This window comes from Blennius ocellaris (genome assembly GCF_963422515.1).
Source record: "Blennius ocellaris genome assembly, chromosome: 15".
Taxonomy (NCBI): Eukaryota; Metazoa; Chordata; class Actinopteri; order Blenniiformes; family Blenniidae; genus Blennius; species Blennius ocellaris.
The window spans coordinates 7,970,892-7,991,980 of NC_137664.1; the positions used below are offsets into that span (position 1 = coordinate 7,970,892).

At 39.6% G+C, this 21,089-nt stretch overlaps 1 protein-coding gene across 1 annotated transcript in view; it reads right to left on the reverse strand.

Annotated features, from left to right (window-relative positions):
- The window catches only part of LOC308140380 (pappalysin-1-like), a gene marked incomplete at its 5' end in the record, with an annotated part of 89,094 nt that overhangs the window by 66,259 nt on the left and 1,746 nt on the right, over nt 1-21,089 (reverse strand). The window contains 5 exons of the mRNA XM_080510142.1: nt 4,366-4,487; nt 4,703-4,895; nt 5,208-5,501; nt 5,838-5,983; nt 15,127-16,234. Of these exons, the coding sequence (XP_080366268.1) occupies nt 4,366-4,487; nt 4,703-4,895; nt 5,208-5,501; nt 5,838-5,983; nt 15,127-16,234 (1,863 nt within the window). The remainder of the gene's footprint in view (nt 1-4,365; nt 4,488-4,702; nt 4,896-5,207; nt 5,502-5,837; nt 5,984-15,126; nt 16,235-21,089) is intronic.

Below are 21,089 nucleotides of genomic sequence, written 5' to 3' on the forward strand. Positions count from 1 at the left end.
AACTCCGTGTTAAATAATTTAATCATAAATGGTAATGGGACTTTTCTTGTATTGCATGTTTTAAAGTGGTTAACATGACATAACATTCACGCACCAACACACTCACACACACACACACACACACACACACACACACACACACACACACACACACACACACACACACACACACACACACACACACACACACACACACACACACACACACACACACTGACCAGAAATGGCCTGTTCTATCATTTGAGACACAGCTGCCATTTTATTACAGAGATAAATTACAAGAAAATTCTATAATTAGTAATACAGGTAGCCACTTGAATCCACTCATTCTCATGTGCAGGAAAAGAAATACCAAATTCCCAAAACTGGGACAATTGCTGTTTGACACAATGTAGAGAGATAAGCAAGAAGAATAATAAGGTCAGGTATAACCCCAAGATAGATGTTGGTGTCTGACCACTATCCAGTCATAATTCTTCTGCTCTGGACAATCATGCACATCCTCAAGAAGTCCAGAGAGCACGGTGAATAAACAAAGCGGGATATGTCCGGGCATGCAACGCTTTATGCTTTCTAAGAAGCGTCTGGTTCTGACTCTCACTATCGATGACTCACTGTCACACACTGTTACACACTTCCTCACTTAGAAGGCAGACATATACCCCCCCCCCCCCCCCACAAACCCTTTTGCCCTGACACACACAAACAGGGAGACACTTTGCAGATGCAGAGGCACACTTTATAAAGTCAACAGACACTCTACAGCTTGGGAATCAATGTCACAACGCGTTGCTCTCTTTTGTTTCTAAGCGTGGAGCAGATGGTATAGGTGTTACACATCACTATCAGATAATTCTTGTTTTTGTTTTTTATTTCACAGAGGAAGCCAGCAGATTTAAAAACATATCCAGTGACTAAAAAACATGGGAAGAAGTTTCCTAACTGTTGAGCTAATATATATTCCAGATGAAGACAGTTTACCTTGGAGATTTATATCTGACCCTTATAATCTCTCCTCCCTACAAGTCGTTGTTGTGTACAAGGGTTTATTAGCAACTGCATGGTTTAAATAAAGTATAACCAAGATATGTTACTTAATTTTCACAGAAACGATATCGGAGGCTGTCCCATGATAGCAGTGAAACACAACAAGTCATAATTCAAACTCAAAGGAGTTATTAAAATGTAGATTAGGGTTTTGATTACCACTCACATTGTTTTTACAATTTTGAAAGCAGCAAAATAAACTTCACCACTGAATTAAAGTCCCAAATTGATTTTAAACTGATTGATTGCCAAACATGTTAAAACTTTAAATTAGAAGTATTTTGATTGACGAGACAGGCTCCCTGACATTTTGTTGATGTTGTTGATTTTAGACTGAATGACAAAATATGTGCATCAATGTAGTAATATAAAATTTTACAAGAGCTGGAGAGACAATAGACAATATTTCATTTAATTTTCTGTTTATTTTGCTATTCCGGTTTGCTGTGTTGAACGTTATTAATGTGTGAACGGTTACCTTTGGCTATAATACAAAATGAATGACCTCATCCTAATTAATGTCAAATATATTACCATCACAGGTCTTCAGTGTAGCAATGCTTCTTTTAATGAGGCATCTTGGCACACACATGCACTTGCCTTTAAGAATTAGTGAGTGTATCTATAGATATTTACACATGCATATACAATTCATTGTAAATGCACAATAAAGACATCACCTCGTAAACACACACTCTCATCGAACCACTCGGTATATGTGTCGGTGGACTTGTACATCTCTCATCCATCCACAAGAGTGTTTTTAATCCATCTAGAATCCTTTGTTAATGTTGCAAACCAAACATTTCTCTTAAGCATCCTGGGTGTTTTTGACCCCACCTTTTCTCTCATAACCCCCCCCCCTCCTGAATCTATACGTGTCCTTTTTTTTTTGGTCCTTTTTTCATTATTGCTTTCTTTTTTTACTGAGGCAATATTTCTCCTGGGCATAGAGTAGTGAAGATTTATGAGAGGCATTCTGGCTCGGTGTGGCCACATCAGTGTTTCTCAGCCAAGCAGTCAGGGAGAGACAGTCCTCAGATTACAATTGCCAAGCATCCATGAATGCAAATGAATACATATGCCCATCTTCTTTTAGTAACAATACCATGTCAACAGTCAATATTCAAAGACTTGCGTTTGCCATATGTTAGAATTGGTTGCTTGTCAGAATATCTGTAACTGTTGGACACATATGCATCATCACAGCAGGACAGCTGCTGTGGGATCTGGTGTATCCAGTGAGTACCTGGCTCACGTCAAGTTTACAGTGTATAAGGATCTGCCACAAACAGGATGGGAAATACAGTTTATGCACACAGTGTGATGGGCAAGCCCAGACTTGCCTCTGGTACACACACTACAGTTAGTCCAGAGACTGTGTGTGTGTGCGTGCGTGTGTGTGTGTGTGTGCGTGTGTGTGTGTGTGTGCGTGTGTGTGTGTGTGTGTGTATGTGTGTGTATGTGTGTGTGTGTGTGTGTGTGTGTGTGTGTGTGTGTGTGTGTGTGTGTGTGTGTGTGTGTGTGTGTGTGTGTGTGTGTGTGTGTGTGTGTGTGTGTGTGTGACCATTGTGGAGTTGAATTAAAGCAAAAAGAGAATATATATATATATATATATATATATATATATATATATATATATATATATATATATATATATATATATATATATATATATATATATATACACTCACCTCACCTCAACCTGATCTTACTTATATTACTGCTTTGTATTGTCATACAGTCCTCGTTATTATTGGTAAACACAGCAGTAATAAATCGGTCTGTCCATGTGGATTTGCTGCATTTAAAACCAAGCACTGTTTTTTTTTGTTGTTGATGTCGTTTCCCTTAATGCATTGTGATGTAGCTTGAGGCTGCGAACAGACTTTTTTTTTTTTCTTTTCTGCTATATGAAGATAGATGATGTCATTATTGCATAAACAAATTAATGGCTGTCAGCCTTTAAAAGTTAAAAGCGAAAAAGTAAATTGTAGATTTTGTAAGCAAAACCTGCATGACTTTGAAAGGATTAACAAAAGTTTCAAGTCACTATTATTTATCGATTGTGCCCACGATTATTCATAAGTAACACATCTACTGCAACCTAACTAATGGCTGCATAAACTGTATAAAATGTGCTTACATATACTAATAGATAATTTAACATTTTGATTATAACTGTTTCTTTGACCTTTCTGGTGGTTGCTCTGTATACTACTGTGACATAATATTTCCTGATACCTTCATTCTTAGAAGGTATCGGGGACTTGAGGAGATACTTTGTGCTAATCAGAAATTAAAGCCCTGTGTATAAGCGTGAACAACTTAATCACCTACAGAAAGTTACTCAGAGCTTTTGGGTCTGATCAACTTCACCACAACACATTGTAAACAGACAGAGATGAAAGCCAAGCAGAATTTTGTACAAATGAAGCATTAAAATGCTTTTGAAGCAACCTCTCTGGTAATATGGCTGTTCCAGGAAAAAATAGAACATTTACAACCATGGCTATATACTTTCCATACAAGGAAGTGTCTTAAATTCAGATTAAGAAAAATATAAAACTTTGCTCCACCATGTGTGTAAACACATACCTGCAAGGCATGGTGTAAGTGTGTTCCTCATGTAACCGACTTTGATTTAAAAACTCATATCCATTAAAATGTTTATGAGAAACCGTAAGAAACCTGACCGCATGTACACACAGCTGGAACCAGCCACATGCATGCATACGATCCAGAAAACACTTGATACCAGGACAATGGAGTGATGGTGTGAGGTACACAAAGGAGTCAAGTTCTAATTGATTAGTGAAAAATAATGCTCATCTAATTGTATAAGTTGATATGTCGGCAATGTGCATTTATGCTCAAACGTTCATTCATGACAACAATTCAAGGGGAGAAAAATGGCTTACAGCAAATTGATCAAATTTTAACACAAAACCCTTGTGAATTGCATCTAAAAATGGGAAATGACTGTATCGACATGATCTTTGGCCTTGGGTTTGAGCCTTGGGACGGTGGTACCATACAGCCCCCATCCATTGGGAATTGACCTCTTTGATCCTATCATGTTGTCCCACGATACTAGTGTCACGAATACAGTTAGTCATTCCCATGTTTTGAGGCTGACTCACTGACCAACATTTCTGTATTGACTCAGAAGACAAACATCAAGCCGCACTATCCTACTCTTCAGCTGTGGATGAGAGGTGGGTGCAATGACTGCATGTTCCCGAGAAGTGTCCCACCATCATCAATAAATGACAACGCACGGTGCCAAGAACCGTGCTATTAAATGTTACTGCCTACCTTCAGCCTCTCGTGGGGACCAATGTCCGGAAGGGGCGCACGGTCGTGGAGAAGACGAATTGGAGGCATATTGCAGGAGAACTCTCCCCTCTGTGCATTTATCACACACTGATCCCACTTCTCTAGGAAACCAACAGGGAGGCACAGCAACCAACTTAGATACAGACCAAAGAAGTCACGTGTGATAAACAAACATGGTATTGACAGTGATTTAAGGTATATGGTATGTATAAACAGTTCAATCAACAAATCTGGAAATGTAGTATATTAACTCATTGAGTATTAACTTGTATGAACTTGTGCTTCTGCTTGACAACCTCTCTGTAGTTAATTTCACCTGTCATAAAAGTGTCCGGATATTGGGGGAAACCATTCCAGGGTGATAGAATTATGATGCTGCTCAACCACTTGGGGCGCCATTGGTACAGGAGGAGGTTTGGAGGCAGGTTGCCAGGTCTGGTAGATGAGGTCCAGGTAGCAGTGCATCCTCGCCACCTGGTTGAGTGTGAAAGAGTCTGTGCAAGAATCATCTGCAAACAAAAGAGGCAGTCGGTCAGGGTGATGACAGGTTTCTGGATTAATCAGTGACTTGAAAAGAAATGAGGTATGAAATTGTTTCACATATCCAAGCCGCCTGTTGTAACATTATTTTCTTCAACTTATCTCAGGCCAAAAACAGCCTTTGGAGCACGGTGGGTGATATAAAAAGATTTGTCTCGGGCATGTTTTGCCAATGCTATTTCACCTGCAAAATTCCATACATATCTGCGTGTGCATTCAGACTGAGACTCTTCAAATTGCCATGGTAAGTAGCAAAATGCACTGGAGAGGCCCGATCTCACCTGCATAACTCATGTAGTTGTTAAACGGCGTGTGCGTGAAATGCCGACAGCCACAGGTCTCGTTGCCCGGTTCAGGATCGGTGCAGCCTTTGTACTTGGGAGTGGGGTTTGTGTCCGCACAGAGATCGCCCGTCTCCATTGAGGGCTCGGTTTCCAAACACGCGTCATTACACGATTCAATCTCCGAAATGCCTCGAAACACATGGTAAAGGCCGAGGCTATGACCGATCTCATGCACCATTGTGTCAGTGTGGCCAAATGTACCGTAGAAGGAAGGGTTCAGCACAATTCCACCTGAAAAAACACAGACAAGGATGTCACTCATATATACGATGAAAAAGCACTCAAGTGAGTATGCACAAAATACAAATGTCTATTTCTAATGTAGTGTAAAGTAATTGTGGAAGTGGAGTAAGATTCAGACAATGCATTATTCATGGGTCTCCTCAGCTTCATTATTACCTCCTTCCCTGTGAGGGCTCTGATGAAGACAGAAACTGCTTGGGGCTTGAACTGTAATTACTCAAAATCAACAATCAGGGCTGCCAAAGAAGGGACGTGTGCATCTACTTAAAGTGTGGGAATGAGAGTGCGGATGCATGCATGTATGTGTTTCTGTTTGTGTTCTACCCAAATGTGTGAGGGCCTCTTTGTCCCAGGGCCAAGTGGCAACCCCTGCCAGATCTTCATCAGAAGAATTGGCAAAGAAGACATTCAGGTGAGTCGAGCCGTCCAAATGCAGAATCTCTTTCAGCTCTTTCACGTCCAAATATGCTCTGGAAAATTTTAAAAACAAGAGAAAAAACTGTATTTCGAATTAAGTTAATTGAATCCACCAAAACAACAATTTACAAATAACAAAAGCAGCTTTTGCCAAACAAAAAAAAGCTTATGTAATGTTATTGTTGAGGAAATTGGCTCTCAATTAGGATCCTGTTGAGATGAACTATACTTTTTAAGTGTGATAGCAAGTGTGAATGGACAAAAGGAGTGATGCTTCAAGAAAAGGGATCATATAGGGTTAAAAACTTCTCTTTCAACTTTTGAAAAAAAAGAGTCCAGTCCAAAACACTATATTGACTAGAAGTCAAACCATAATTACAAAACAGCATTCTATTATACCACTCTGATATTTCATTAAATATAGACAATAAACATACAAGAGGTTAGAAATCTCCAAAATGTTGAAAAAAAGTAACAGTAAAAGTATATGAAGCTGCCAAAGATACGGTTGGAAAAAAATGTGATTAATTGGCAGCATCTCAGTGGAAAGATTGATCAGAAAAAAAGTCAGTTTTTGAGGAACCGAGTGTGTCAAAAGTACAGAAAGACAAAGAAACAATCTGAACATTGCAGATCCCGACAATCACAGGACATAACATCATTAACCGTTTGAAAGAATTTTAAATCTCTTTGCCAAAGGTCTATGACTGAGGCTCCAAGACTGCGCTGCATTAGGGAAAGGCTTGATTATGGTAATCACCAAATCAATCACTGCATAATCTTAGGGAGTCTTCCAGAAGTCATTGTCTGTGACAATAGTTTGTTGTACAATCCATAAATACAAGTTACATTTCCATCATGCCATAGAAAAAAACCATAAAGAACATTTTGGACATTTTAAGAGAAAAAGAGCCAGCCAGTTTGTTATCACCACACTCAAAAACCCGCAACAAGGGGTGCATTATTTTTACATTTACATCTGATAATGTACTATCAATGATAGAAACTATGAGATTTGACTTGACAAGCACATTTTCTCATTTAGTTGTTCTTTTGGAGAGAAGAACTCTGTGTTTCAGCAGAACAAAGCTTGACCACATACTGCATCCATCACGACAGCATGACTTCACAGTAGAAAAGTCCGGATGTTGAACTGGCCTGTCTCCAGCTCAAACCTTTCACCAGCAGAAAATGTTTGGTGCTCCTCTCTTGTTGAAATAGCTTCAGTTATGGAGGCTAACCCAGTCTGGCAAACTTTCCTATTCAACCGACCATACAGTTAGGACTGGCTCATTTCACCTTGTTTTTAGATTGCTTATTGTTCATTAACATGCTCAATAATCTTCCATATTAAATCTCCAAACATTCACATATTGCCATTGAATACCATTAACTTCATGTGTGCGTCTCTGCTGTCGTCTCCCCTCTCTGTCCACTCATTCTTGCCTTTCCTCTGGCTGCGGACCTGGAGGCTTATGAACTATGCTTCCAACGTCTCACATCAAGTCTGCAGCATGTGGATAAGCTTGCTGCCTTATGTCGACGCGTTTGTTGTTTTCTGCTTTATGTTTTCCTCTGTTGCTATCCCCTAACCCCAAGCCGAACGCTGCCGCCTTTCAATCTGAACGTACTGGAAGTTTCTTCCCCAGCAAAAGGGAGTTTTTCTTTTCCGCTGTCAACTGTTTACTCATGTGAAATTATGGGACTTTTTTTTTTTTCTACCTTTTATGTGAATGTGAAGTGCGATGAGATGATTATCTTACACTCTGAGCTATATAGATGAGACTGTGGATTGAGGCATATTTAAAGACTGAAAAAGTGTTGCTCTATAACACGTTACTTCTCTTAATTTGTGAAAAAAGTACAGATTTATGAAAACTAAAAGTGTTTTTACACTCTGCCCTGTACATCCTTGGGTTGTAATTGTAAAACAGTGTTTTCATTAATTTTGACTCCACAGTGTTTGTTCATGTTTGTTAGGAGGTACACCTGTGGTAATGGCAGGTGGTGATTTGAGTAAAAAAGTTTATGTTTTACGCTTTAAGTTGAAACAATGAAATAATTCCTTCTTTTTCCAACTCGTGTTGCTGCAGTTCACTCTCACTTACACTTGTGTAACAGAAGGGCAGTAAACACTGTTTTTAATGCTGTTGCCTAGGAAGTGCTATAAACAGTACAATAACCCCAAATATGCAGCTTTGGGCATATAGTACTGTTTGAGTGGAATTCCCACTTTCTGCTAAAAACAAGCCACAATGTTTTTGTGTTGATGATGGTGGATGTTTTTATGTTGGCCCACAATGAATCATGCAATAACCAGAATAATAAAATATTTTCATCCATTACTTTCTTCGTCTTTCACAATTATTTTAAGCATCCCTCTTCTGTATTTCAAAGTAGGGCAAAATGTGTAAAGCAAAACCACATACTCGTCAAGCAGATTCTAGTGGAACATGGTTTTAGAAGCAGCAAGAAATGATAAAACCTTTTATTGGAGTGGACTGAGGAGTAAAAAAAAAAAAAATGAATGTCTTGTGCTTGGCTGTTATATATACTTAACAGTTGATATAACAGTTCACAAATCTTCACACTTGTTCTGAATATAATGGATAATGTATTATATCACATGTGAGGATTTGTGGTCATGGAGCAAACACCTTCACGTTCATTTCTTTTTTCATTTGACTCGATGGAGTTCGGTATTTATTTTCTGAAGTCGTCCCACATCAGCTGGGCTCGCTCAAGGCAGCTTGAGACTTCAATTAATTCCTCAGGTATTCGGATGTCTCCCTATCCATCATATAATGTTTTGTCTCAGATTCTGAGTGTACTAGCAGCTGTACTAATGACTGCAATCACTCAACAAAATGAGATATCTTTCCAGCAGTGAAACTTTCATTCATTTTATGAACACATCATAGTTTTCACTATGAGCCTGGCTGGTGGTCCTGGCAAACAGCATCAGGACACTCAGTCATCTCTTGGAAGAGTCTATAATCTGTTGCATATGTTGAAATAATAGTTTATTATTTTTTTCTCTGGCCCCAGAACATTGTAGAATGACATACTCAATGGTTTTAGAAGCAGGAGTTTATCAGACATCAAATATAACACTGGACTGGACAAATTAGATCTTCTTCAGATGCTTTTGTCCAGTTTGGGTGACCCACTTGCCCGCATGATATTTTGTATTCATGTTTTATATGTACTCATAATATTAAGCACACTGAAGCTAAAATAGTATACATGTACTGTAACTTACTCGACATGAGAAAGATTGCCTCAAATACAGAGGTGGGATGAGTTGTTTCAATCGTTGTCCTCTGAGGCTCTTCCCTCTTGTTCAGCTCTCACGAGAAAAGAAATAAACTGAACATCCCACTGTCTATATATGCATACCCAAAGTTTTAGATGAGCAGAAGGTAGCCAGATCATGAATGGAGGAAACTATCACAGTGGATTTAGTCAAGTTGATATGAGCGCTTATCTTTATATACATTACCTTAGCTATATACAAATAAAGTTATTATATCTGCTTTAACGTCCACATAAAAAGTATTTTTTTCAGAGTACAAGAATGAAGCCTCTATCACAGAAAATACATTGCACCCTCAACCAATTTAACTGTCACGCTACATATGCTTTGACTCGTGCCAAGTAATATACATTTTTATTGAAACATAACATTCCCGTGTCTTTCACATTAAAGTATATTGTTGTGAACGGCTGTTGGTGAACAAAGCATGACTCCTCCTTTCAATTTAAAATATCCAAAATGTCTTTGTATACACTCATAACTGCAATAAAGTTGGTACTCATTATTCATAATTATTCTCTATAACACAAATAAAAAAGTAAAATCTCAAAATGTGTTTGATAAGAAAATTAATAGTTGTACCCGCTACTTTTTATTGTTTTCTCAACAAGGCTTTGAAAAAAAATTATGCTGGGGAAAGGTATCCCCCTTTTTTCATTATTTCCACCACAAACTTTGAAAACCACTGCTATATAATGTGCATGTGTATTTTTTTAATATAAATATCCAACATCAAAACTGAATTTTACATTCATAATCTCATAAACATCTATTTGTGCCTGTGTAAAATTTCTCCTTTTCTTGAGCCAATCTTTTTGTTTTTATTTTAACGATCACATTTTCTAACAGTAAATACCATTCTTTGTTTGCTTCTTAACATCCATATGCCATTTGTCCCACTTAAGTGAACTCGGGTAAATATAAAGATAAAAGCAAAAAAATGTCAAAGCCCTGTGCCTTTGTGAAGCACACATTCTGGAGTGTGCTATTTATATTTATTCTACCACTCAATGGCCTACTCAATATAAGGTATATTTACACTGTGTTTTCAGTTACTCTGAAGTTGCAGTGGATGAAGACACTCATTTATTTTTAACTCCTATCATTGATAGTTGAGGGTACACGCTGGCATCACTAATGTGTTTATAGTCAGTAAATGTTTCGAGACAAACTGTATTTTTTTCTAGTGATTTTTGTGTGTTTCCAGCTGAATTACAGCATAGAGTATGGTTGCCGCTGGAAGAGGTACCGGTACTGTGTGAGAGTGTGCATGCGTTACGCTACTTTATAGACTCATATTTATTCATTGTAAGAGATAAATTATAATTGGTCATGCTGTTATTTATTTTTTGTTAAACCCTTTCAGGTTTAATGCTTATTGGACCATTTTACAGTGTGTGGTGTCTAGACAACATTCAACTACGTTGTTAGGCTGGCATAATCTACTCTAATCATGCCATTTTAAAATGTATGAAATGAGTCATAAAATGTGGACGTATGCTCCTATAGGTGCTCCTTTCCTTTAATTTTGGTCATAACTTCAATACCGTGCACTAGAAAAGCAAAGCCTCAAACTCTGTCATAGAGCGAGGAAGCAATTTAAAAGTCACTAAAAATAATTTTTTTGGCAGTGACACCAGTGAGATACTTTTCCACTACGGCGAGTCTACTAAGGTTGCCATCAATGCACAGTGTATGTGCTGTTTCATAACATCTCTTCAACTTTTGCTGCATAAGTCTGCCTGATGCCTCAAATCATAAGACAGATAAGGAGCTGCTTAGTGAAGATTCAGTGTTCTCTTCAAACATACGTTTCGAATAAATGGGTAGTACATGCTTTCTTCAAGTCCATTAGAGAGCAACATAGGGCACTTGCTGAGGCCTGGTATATGGAGGCAGATGGAGAGACCGAGTAAAGAAACAGATGATATAAGGACCCTCTTCCTCATAATTTCAGGAATTTCATTATTTCCTCAGAAAATATTTGCTCAGAGTTTTTGGACATGCATGAAGTAGAAAGGGGTCAGAAGGGTTTGGTGCTCAAATGATTGAATCTGCAAAGAGTAAGACCAACAATTCTGCTGTTGGGTTAAAATTGCCAGAATATTGATGCATTCTGTATTTGTATCCCTGCATGTAGATACGTATTTGTTTGTGCGTGTTTGTGATTCCACACAGTTTCTACAGACATAGTGGTGAAGATCTGGTGTAGCTTTTGGTAAGCTGCCACTGTAGGAAATCAGTGCCCAATGACTTCACCATAAGGGTGTTTGTAGTCAGAACAGTTTGGACCTTTTAAGCATTTCTGTCTTTCTATCTGTCTATTCGCATCTTACTCAAACCTCCTTGCCAATAACTCTTTACCTCGCTTTACCCCATACATGAGTGTCTTTCTCTCTCTCTCTCGTACACACGCACACACACACACACACACACACACACACACACACACACACACACACACACACACACACACACACACACACACACACACACACACACACACACACATTATTCAACTATTTCCCCATCCCATAGTCCCTGTTCTCCACTCTTGCCGCTCATCAGGCTTTTTTTTTTTTTTTTCAGCAAAGATGAGCCACGAGGGAAGGACAAGATTTTCCATGCATTTAACCACACCACTTTTCAGACATGCCCTGGGAAAACAACATCGCAAAAATTCACGGACATGGCATAAATAAAGAAAACTGAGCAAAAGAAAGGAGCGAAAGGTTAGGTAAAAGCAAAGAATTGGGCCTTTCTGTTATCAAGCATCTCTGTAGGGCATCTGTTGTAGAGGGGATCAAGGGGTGCACAAGGCTGTCCGAACTGTCGTGTTAACGCTTTTATGTCTGATACATATTAAATGGGGGATTATGACTTCATCCATTTACATCCATGTATAATTCATACAAGCCCATAAATTTGACTCATATAGATATGTCTTGGGCAGCAAAGTGTGAAAGCCAGGGTGAGCTGGCGTGGCAGTGACGGTCTCATGGCCAGGAACACTTTTTTTGAAATTGGAGTGGGGGTGGCGGGTGGGGCTTAGCTCTTCTGTCATCAAGTCGGTCAACACCACAGCCCCTAAACCCATCATTCATCTCAGGCTTTATTACTATACTTGCACTCTCCTCTTTAACCTTCCAGCTTAGTACTTTGATTATTATTCCCTTCCAAGGAAGACACGCGTCGAAGAACTTCCATAAATTTTGTTAATGCACAATTTGGAGACCTATAAATGGCCAATCAGCTGTTTCAAATGCATGCAAATCCTCCAAGTACCAATGCAAAGGAAAAGTACTTAGTTGAGCGCTGGGTGCAAAATTGTGTGAACCTATTCATCAGCGCCCTCCTTGACTTCTGAACCACAATTACCTTGCCAATGCAGCATCCGCTGACTCCCCCAATATGTCTTATTTTCAAAAGACCATCAACAATATCTGGATGCATAGTATCTTGTCATTGCCAGATGTAACTCCCCTGCATTCCTACAGTGGCCCAAGTTAAGTCCCGCCTCCTCTACAATCCCTTCATTCCCCTGGTTTTGCAAAACTTTTGAGTCGAAACTCCAACCAGCCCCTGTGAAAGCACAGGTGAAACCTTGACAACAGGTGTTTTTATAAGTGTGCTATAGCTTTAAAGAGGAAGTGCAAAGTCCTGGTATTTACACCCGAGTACTCCATTATGTTTTATGGGATAGGGGCTTAAGGTTTAGACGACAAACTGTAAAACACCCAAGTCAAGGGCCCTGGAGATTAGTTAGAATACAGCAGGGAGAGGGAGTGAATGAAAGACATAAGGTGGTCCATCCATTAAGCTGCCACAGTGAGAGGTATTGACTCAGAAGGAGGAGGAGGAGGAGAGAAACAGAGGCCGAAGGAAAACAGATGACCTATTAGCCCTTGACAATGCCAAGCCCATGAAAACAATGCAAAATATTTTCTTCAGCCTAAAGTAGAGAAAAAAGGGCTTATTATCGATGGTATTTTCAGAAAAGAGACTGCTGCGAGACCACAGAGCTGCTTGTGTCCTATGTTTGCCAGATTTTTGAAAACACTACACCTAAGTGGTAACAGGCGCAAATGCTGCAAAAATAAATGCAGGACCTCACAACCATTGTTCCCCTGCATACGCAGGACATTGTTCATCCAGAATTCCATAATTAAGGAGGAATGTCAAACTGTTTGTAGTGCAGCTCTCTGGACGCCTCTCCAGACATACCATAATCAAAGCAAAATAAGCAACCACTTGGGCAGATTATATCTATTTTTTAGACAAAGTTGTCTTTTTTTTTTTTCAAACGCATTATCACACTATCTGGTGCACTTCCTTCCACAAGCCCATCATTCAAATGCCCAAAGGATGAATCAAACGTTGCATTGGCAAGCCTTTTGCCAATGATACGAAATTGTTAGGCCCAACTTGATGAATGAGTTTCGAATGATGACTAAGTTGGAAAGGATGTGGTGGGAATTGAGATATGGAAGCAAAGGCAAACCCACCTGCTTTTGCCTCTGATGTTGTTAATTAGATATCATTATTTAGCTATTTAGCGGTCATTTTAAACAACCGGACAGTGCCAAACAGACAGCGCTTCCAGCTTCAGCTGTGATTGAAAACAGCCTTGTCTCCTTGATTCATGCTATCATGAAGACCCAAACAATCCCACACACAAGGTCTACCAGTTTCTCTCCCTTTCACTTGTCCTCACATGACAGTGGCAGCAAATACCGGCAATCATTGGTCCTTTCTGTCTCTTTTTCTGGCGCGGGCATAAAGACCTCCAGCATTGTCCACAAAAATGTCTCACTCTACTGTGTTGAGTTTCAGTGTACCAAGAAACAAACAATCCTGCTATTGGAGGTCTGGCAAAAAAACTTGTTACAGAAAATTCCAGAGATTTGTTCCCTTTGCCAGCTTTTACTCATCATCTACACCAACCACAGTGAGGTTACCGCAAAAACAAAAAAATGTTCGTGCATTTACGGAGTTCTCTGTGTTCCTCTTAAGTTACCATATAAAAATACAAAAAGAAATACAAACCCTGTCCTATATAGTACACCAACGGAAATCTGTAACACTAGTTCATTTACATGTAAGTGGAGGTTTTTTTTTTCTTCAGTGCTTTTCTGGGAAAATTGTTTCAGGCACCCATGTTTAAGGACTAATTTAGCTGCTTGGGACACACGCAAGAGGGGTCTGTCTTTGAAATGATTTCCTTTGCTGAGGAAAAAAAAACACTACACTTTCTCTTTGACCTCTAATTGCCCTTGCGCACTGTTTAGAATGTCACTCTTTCCAAATCAACTCCCTTCTCCAATCAAGGCAGCTTAATTAAGACCACTGGGCATAGGAGACAGAGGAGAAAAGGGTGGGAAGAATTGTTGAAAACTGCATACAGAAATGAACGGGTTTAGCCTGTACATTTGCTACTAGGAAAGTCATCCAGTTGCATTTGTTTTGCCCCGCTGAAGTGTGGAACACTGATTGAACCAGGCCAAGTCTAGATTGGACTAGCTGCCCCCAGAGGATTTCCCCGGCCACACAGGCTGGGAGTTGAGTTACACACAGCCTCAGCCGAAATGGCTAGGAAACAGTAGGACGAGACATAAAAAAAATTTAAAAGAACTTTCGGCAGGGACACATGTATGGAAAGAATGGCTGTTTGATTTACTAAAGCCATGTGAGGCTATAGCTTGGAGTTGGCTTCCTTAAATAGTTCAATCATGTCAGCTAGAAAAAAAAGGATCAAATTAAACACAGATTGCTGGTGAGTCTTTATGGCTGACGCTGTATGGCTGTGTTGTATGTCTATGAAACAATTTCAAAAGAGTATTATTAATGATTGCATGCAAAATGAAAGGGGAATCATCTTACTTGTGTGGAGAGGAGCGGTTGAAGCACGTCTTGGTAACATCCGTCACATTGGGGTTACAACAGTCGCCAAGATCGTAGAAGAAATTCTCCCAATTACACTCAGGGTCACATACACCATTGCCCTGTTTGTGTTCAGGGCAGTTGCTTCGATGCCCAGACATACAGTCACCTGCATCATAGCCAGTTAGTGGATGGTTGCACTCTGGGTCACACGCATCGTCGCCAACTTTGCTGATGTCACAGTTAGCGAGAATCAAACGGCTGCGTAAGGATGAATTGGTCACATTGTGAATGCTGAGCTCCCAGGTGATGTTGTAGGGGCTGAAGGCATCATTAAGCTGCTGGTGCTGCAAGCTGATCTGGTGGTCTGACACAGTTGGCCTTGTCCTTAAATCATTCCAAATATTTATGACACGATATCGAACTTTCTTGGGCCGTCGGAAGGTCCAAAGCTGGTTGTAGTTATTAATGACGTCCACATTGTCGCAGACAGTTTGACCACACGTTGGAGGCTCCAGGGTGGTGTCCAGTAGTCCCTCAGCATTTCTAAATCCTCCATCACCTCCAATAAATCCTAGTCGCCCACCTCCTCCTTGCTCAGGCTGAGGAAAGCTACCATCTTTTACAGTCAACCATTTACGGCCTGGGTGCTCAAACGTTTCACGAATGACCAGTTGAGGTAGATCTTGTGGGTCTTCATGGCCTTGCATATCCCTGATAATATGCCGCTGCCCTCGGGCCTCCCTCCAAAGACCCACCCTTTCCACTGCCCCTCTGTAATTATGATTCAGTGCATTTCCTCCAATCATCAGCACTTTGCACTTTTTGGTCAAATGGCTGAAGACGTCACCTGACTGCTCCCGACTAACGCCAACTTGAGCACCATTGAGGAAAAGCTTCATGTAGATGCCATCATATGTGATTGCCGCATGTGCCCATTGGTTGGGTACATAATGGGCGTTGGAGTGGATGGAGGTCACTTTGTGGGCACGGTCAGTTTTAAGGGAGAAGAAGAAGCGGGGTTCTCGGTTCCCATGTTCACTCACCGCCTGGATGCCAAGCAGCCAGCCTCGGTCACTGGAGGCATAGAAGCATTTGTCGTATAGACCTGTGGGCAAAACAAGCAAAGTCAATGATCATGTACATGTTGCCATTCCCAGTTTTCAATGCTGGCATGAATAAAAAAAATGTGCAAGCATTGCATTTGCATTTAATCCTTTAACATCCATAATGGAAAAACGATGTGTGAAATAAAAATTATTAACATTTTTGTAATTACATTTTTGTTACAAAAATCTGATTTCTACAGGCATAATCCAAGGTTTATAGATAACTTATATTTTTTTTATTTATTGCATTCTTAATCATTTGCCTTGCATGCAATAACAAGAGGGCAGACAGTTTGACCACATGTTGGAGGCTCCAGCATTAGACTTTAGCAACAAGAAAAAAATTTGAAGATAAAAAAATGCCGATTGAAGATGGCTGTTTACAAATATTTTTAAAACAATCTGTTTTCTAATGACTATCAATTAATATAAGGCACTCAAACTAATTTATTTTATTTTCATTTATAACTTTTATTTTACTAGATAATCCCTTAAGATAAAACCCCTCTGAAGAGACCTGACCAAGCGGCCTGTGAGGTTCCCTTGGTCTCTCGGCCAGTGACACAAGAGTTTCTATAACAAGCAGCTCATCGTGACGATAAAGGGTTAATATCTTTGTTCTCTTTTACTTTAATTTCCTTTTTGTTTTGCAGAGCTTTAATCTTGGGTCTTAATCTGGTTTTACAACATTGTGTAGTTCAGAAATGTCTTTCAGGATTGATAAACATCTCACGTTATCCTCTTATCTCATCTTAATTCTCAAATCTTAATTTGGCTTTGGTTACAATGTTATCCTGCCGGGATATGATCCAGGACATAAGTTTCTCATCCATACAGCAACAATTACTTTATCTACTTTTAAATATTTACTGCAAATGGAAACTCTAAACATGAGTAAGAAAAGGGATTTTGTGTATCTGTGATAGTTTCTTTCTATCTCCAAAGGTGTCCTGTTCAAGAATATGAGTTGAAGTGCATGTTACGTGAAGGGAGACCCCATGGAAATCTCTATGTATAGGCTTTAGTGAACACTGAGCACATTTAAAGTTGTTCGTGTAAATGCCCCTTGCCAGTAGGGTAGCCAGAAAAGACTAGTTTTCTGCTAAAGCCTTGTTTTTGTAGAGGTACCAAAACACCTTTTTCCTGTTTCACTTGGACTGTGCATGTCAGCTTCAGCATGGTAATGTGTTTTCACTTCTTAGGGGATCTCTGAATGCTAACTGTTTGTTTGTTTAACGCTTGTCAAAGTACGTGTGCGCTGGCACACAAGTTCACATATGTGCATGTGTGGGTGTTATTGCACATTCATGACTTTGTGAATGTATCCAAACAATCTCGGCAAAGCATGCAAAAGATTCCAAAGTGCCTTGAAATACCTAACAAGGTCCATTTCAGCATGTGGAGAACTGCTCATTCACAGGTGATAAAGCTGGACCCTGCACTTCTCACTTCTAGTACTGCTAACATCAGGGTAACATGTGCTTTCGGAGAAAAAAAAAACATGTTGACAACGAGACAATCTGTGCCTCGAACACTCCGTTATTATTGGTATGAAAAGCCTTTTGAGGTTTCTAGCGGGATGTGTGCATCAGATTCCTGCACATACCCTTCATAGCTGTCTCTGCTACGTTTATTATTGTCTGCAAGCTGATTACGACAGTGATGATCACAACCCTGGCTCAACACGCCTGTCCACTTGGATGCCTTTGTTCCAAAATCGATTAGGCTACCTGAGCCTGCAGTAAGTGGCTCGCTAATGGTAATTGCACGGACGTCTTGGTAACTTTGACCTGCTTCTAATTAGACGCACACTGCAGTATGCATTCATTAACTTGGTATTTCAATGGACTAATGTTCAAAGAGTGAGGGTTGGGTTCAGCATCAAGGTCAGTCCTTCGGTGGATGACGTTTTCCGGCTTTCCACTACAGTGGAAGGAAAAAGCCTTCCATCTGTCAGCTAGTGCACTCAAGGCTAAAAGGTGTGCTAAAATGCTCGTAGGGCTCCTAGTGTAAACAGCTGTCATAATTCTGCCATGCTCAATTAATCTAACACGCTACACTTTTCCAGACCCAACACTGTGACCGCTGGGACTCACACAAACACACCAACACACACATACATACATACATGCACACACACACACAGAAACACATAGACACACACGCACATACTTATGCCAAGGTGCATATATACATTTTCATGAACAAATACGCACACACCCATTCACACAGACAAACCGAAACACTGAAGTTCAGATTTGTGTTCAGGCAGAGACACATACAAAAGGATTTGCATGTGCAATGGTTTAGCACGGTTCCTTTCAAGTTTCCTTGCACTTGCCATTCGTCTTCTTTTTCTATGAAAACACACTCAGAAAAAAAAAAAGAAAAAGTGTAAAAACACACATACACACTCAAAGAAAAATGTCACAAGGACTTGATGAAAAGCAGGGAGGAAGGGAACAATGAAGACTTCGTTTACTTTTGAACTGTTCTGGCTCTGAAAGGTCAAAGAGAGGCACTTTTCATAGTCACACCAAAGTGACCGCCAGAAATTTCCCCTGGAGAGACAATGGAAAATTCCATTGATATTTCATAAACAAACTTGACGAACATAACAACGATATTAATTATAAAAAATGTCACCAGGCCACTTTAAAACACTTGACTTCAAACATCTGACTGAACTGCCCAATATTACTATGAATCAACCAACTAAAAGCTGGTTTTAATGAGTCATAAAGGATCTGCCAATAGCTGCTCATAAACCTGTTTTTCAATGTGAGGTGTTAGAGACTAAAACCACCTTTTCACTATTGGTACTTGTACAGTGATGCAGTAATCTCACACACACACAAAAACAAACACTACCTATAAATGTAAGAACATTGCTTGGTATTTAGAAGTCCTATTTTAAACAGTTTGAGATTCTAATTGAGGATGAGTGTTAACTAGTCCTCAGCTGATGTGTAAAATATTACACATCCTGCTTATGTACTTGACTTTAATGAAATTAGTTCATGACCCATCTCTTAAGCATCCATAAAGAAGCCCAAGACAAGGTAAAACGTGTCAACTATTTTTATATGAATCATAACAATAGGCAAAAAAAACAACCTATTACCACAAAAATAAGCACCTGCTAAAGTCTGCATATAATTGTCTTCATTGAGTTATGAAACAGACTCTCCAGTTCTCTTTAGATGTATTTTCCTTTTCCTACATTGCGAGACAACCCCGCATGGCCCGGATACGAGGGCTAATAGGGCACAACAAAGTTTGCGTAACATTTGGACACAGAACTTGATGTTCTGATGGTGTGATTGCAGGCGTCAGTGCGGATGAGTGGGTGTGTGCATGTGTCATTTAGGTTTGTGCATATAAGTATACAGTTTGGTTTTTAAGTCTGGGATCAATTCTGACCACATGTACCTCTCCAAATCTGAACAAAAAAAAGGCAATACATGACAGCCCTGTTTCCTTGAGGAGCATTTTGGTTCAACTGAGGCCTGGAAAACTCACAGGGATACCCAAGATACCCATAGTTTCCTCTAAAAACAGCCATCCATTTTCTATACAGCTTCATTCAGTTTATGACCACAGGGCCATCAGTCCGTCAAAGACAATTTCACGTACACAAAATGTGTATTTTTTGTATTGTGGGAGGAAAACAAAATACCCAAGGAAACCTGAGAGAACATGCAATCCCTGCAAAAAAAAAAAAAGACTCAAACTAGGGATGTTCCTAGTTGACATGTTCACCACTAAACCACCCTGAATACAAAATGACTATGATAACTAGGTATTCAGTATTTATGTTTCACCTCATAGAAGTTAAAATAATAGGGAAAAATGGCAATTGTGAAAAAGTGTTCTATTTCTCAGATAAAATGCAGATATGTTAAGTAGATAAATTGGATATCTCCCTTATTACAGTGAATTGATTTATATCTTGGGAAGCCGTATCTGTTTTTTTCCCCCTAAATTGGGATGTTTGTCCAGCATCCCAGTAAGAAGTGAGCGTTCAAAATCCACAACTACAGACGAGCACACGTCATCAAAACTAAATGCAAATGTGGGACCTGAGTTATTATTTATCAGGCTGGTGGATAATGACCACTTAATTAAGAAATTAAAACTGAAAACCAGCACCTCATAAAATAACAAATTAGTGCTGAAAGAATGTGCATGGAGAAGACAAAACGAGATAATGAGAAATGGACAAAACAACACGGTAAGAAAAAAAAAACATCTGCTGCAAACAACACTGCTGGGATCAAAACAAGGGGATGGAGCATTTTTAGAGGCACTGGGATTTTCTGAGGTCTGAATTGGATTTAAAAGATTAAGCTCAAGTGAATTTGTTTGATTGTCATATTTTATTTTATTTACATTCATTCTCTCAACACTGATGGGAGAAAATCTTGAATGAGAATCAAATAAGATTATGCAAGAAGAGTAATCTTTCAGTGGCGGTGCGAGAAAAAGGTCCCGACCACAACAACAACACCTTTGCAAAACGTGATCCCATACCACATGTGAAAAGCTGTAATGTTCATCCGTTGCGGGGATTGAGTCTGACATGTGTTTATTCAACTCTGTGGTCACTGGAGGTTGTCGCCTGTGTTGTTGTTGTTGTACTGGATCGCGTTATATTGTACAGATGTTTCTGTTATTGTGTCCAACCTTTTGGATTTTTAAGAGTCACTCAGGTCACAACAGACCCCCTCACCCCCATCTCCTCCTGTTTGAGACTCTGACAAGCGATTGGCTTTGCAGAGCATGTCCCACTGCCAACTGGCGAGCACTACCTAAAAGAGTACTGTATCTGAATACACCTACAAGCCATTATTT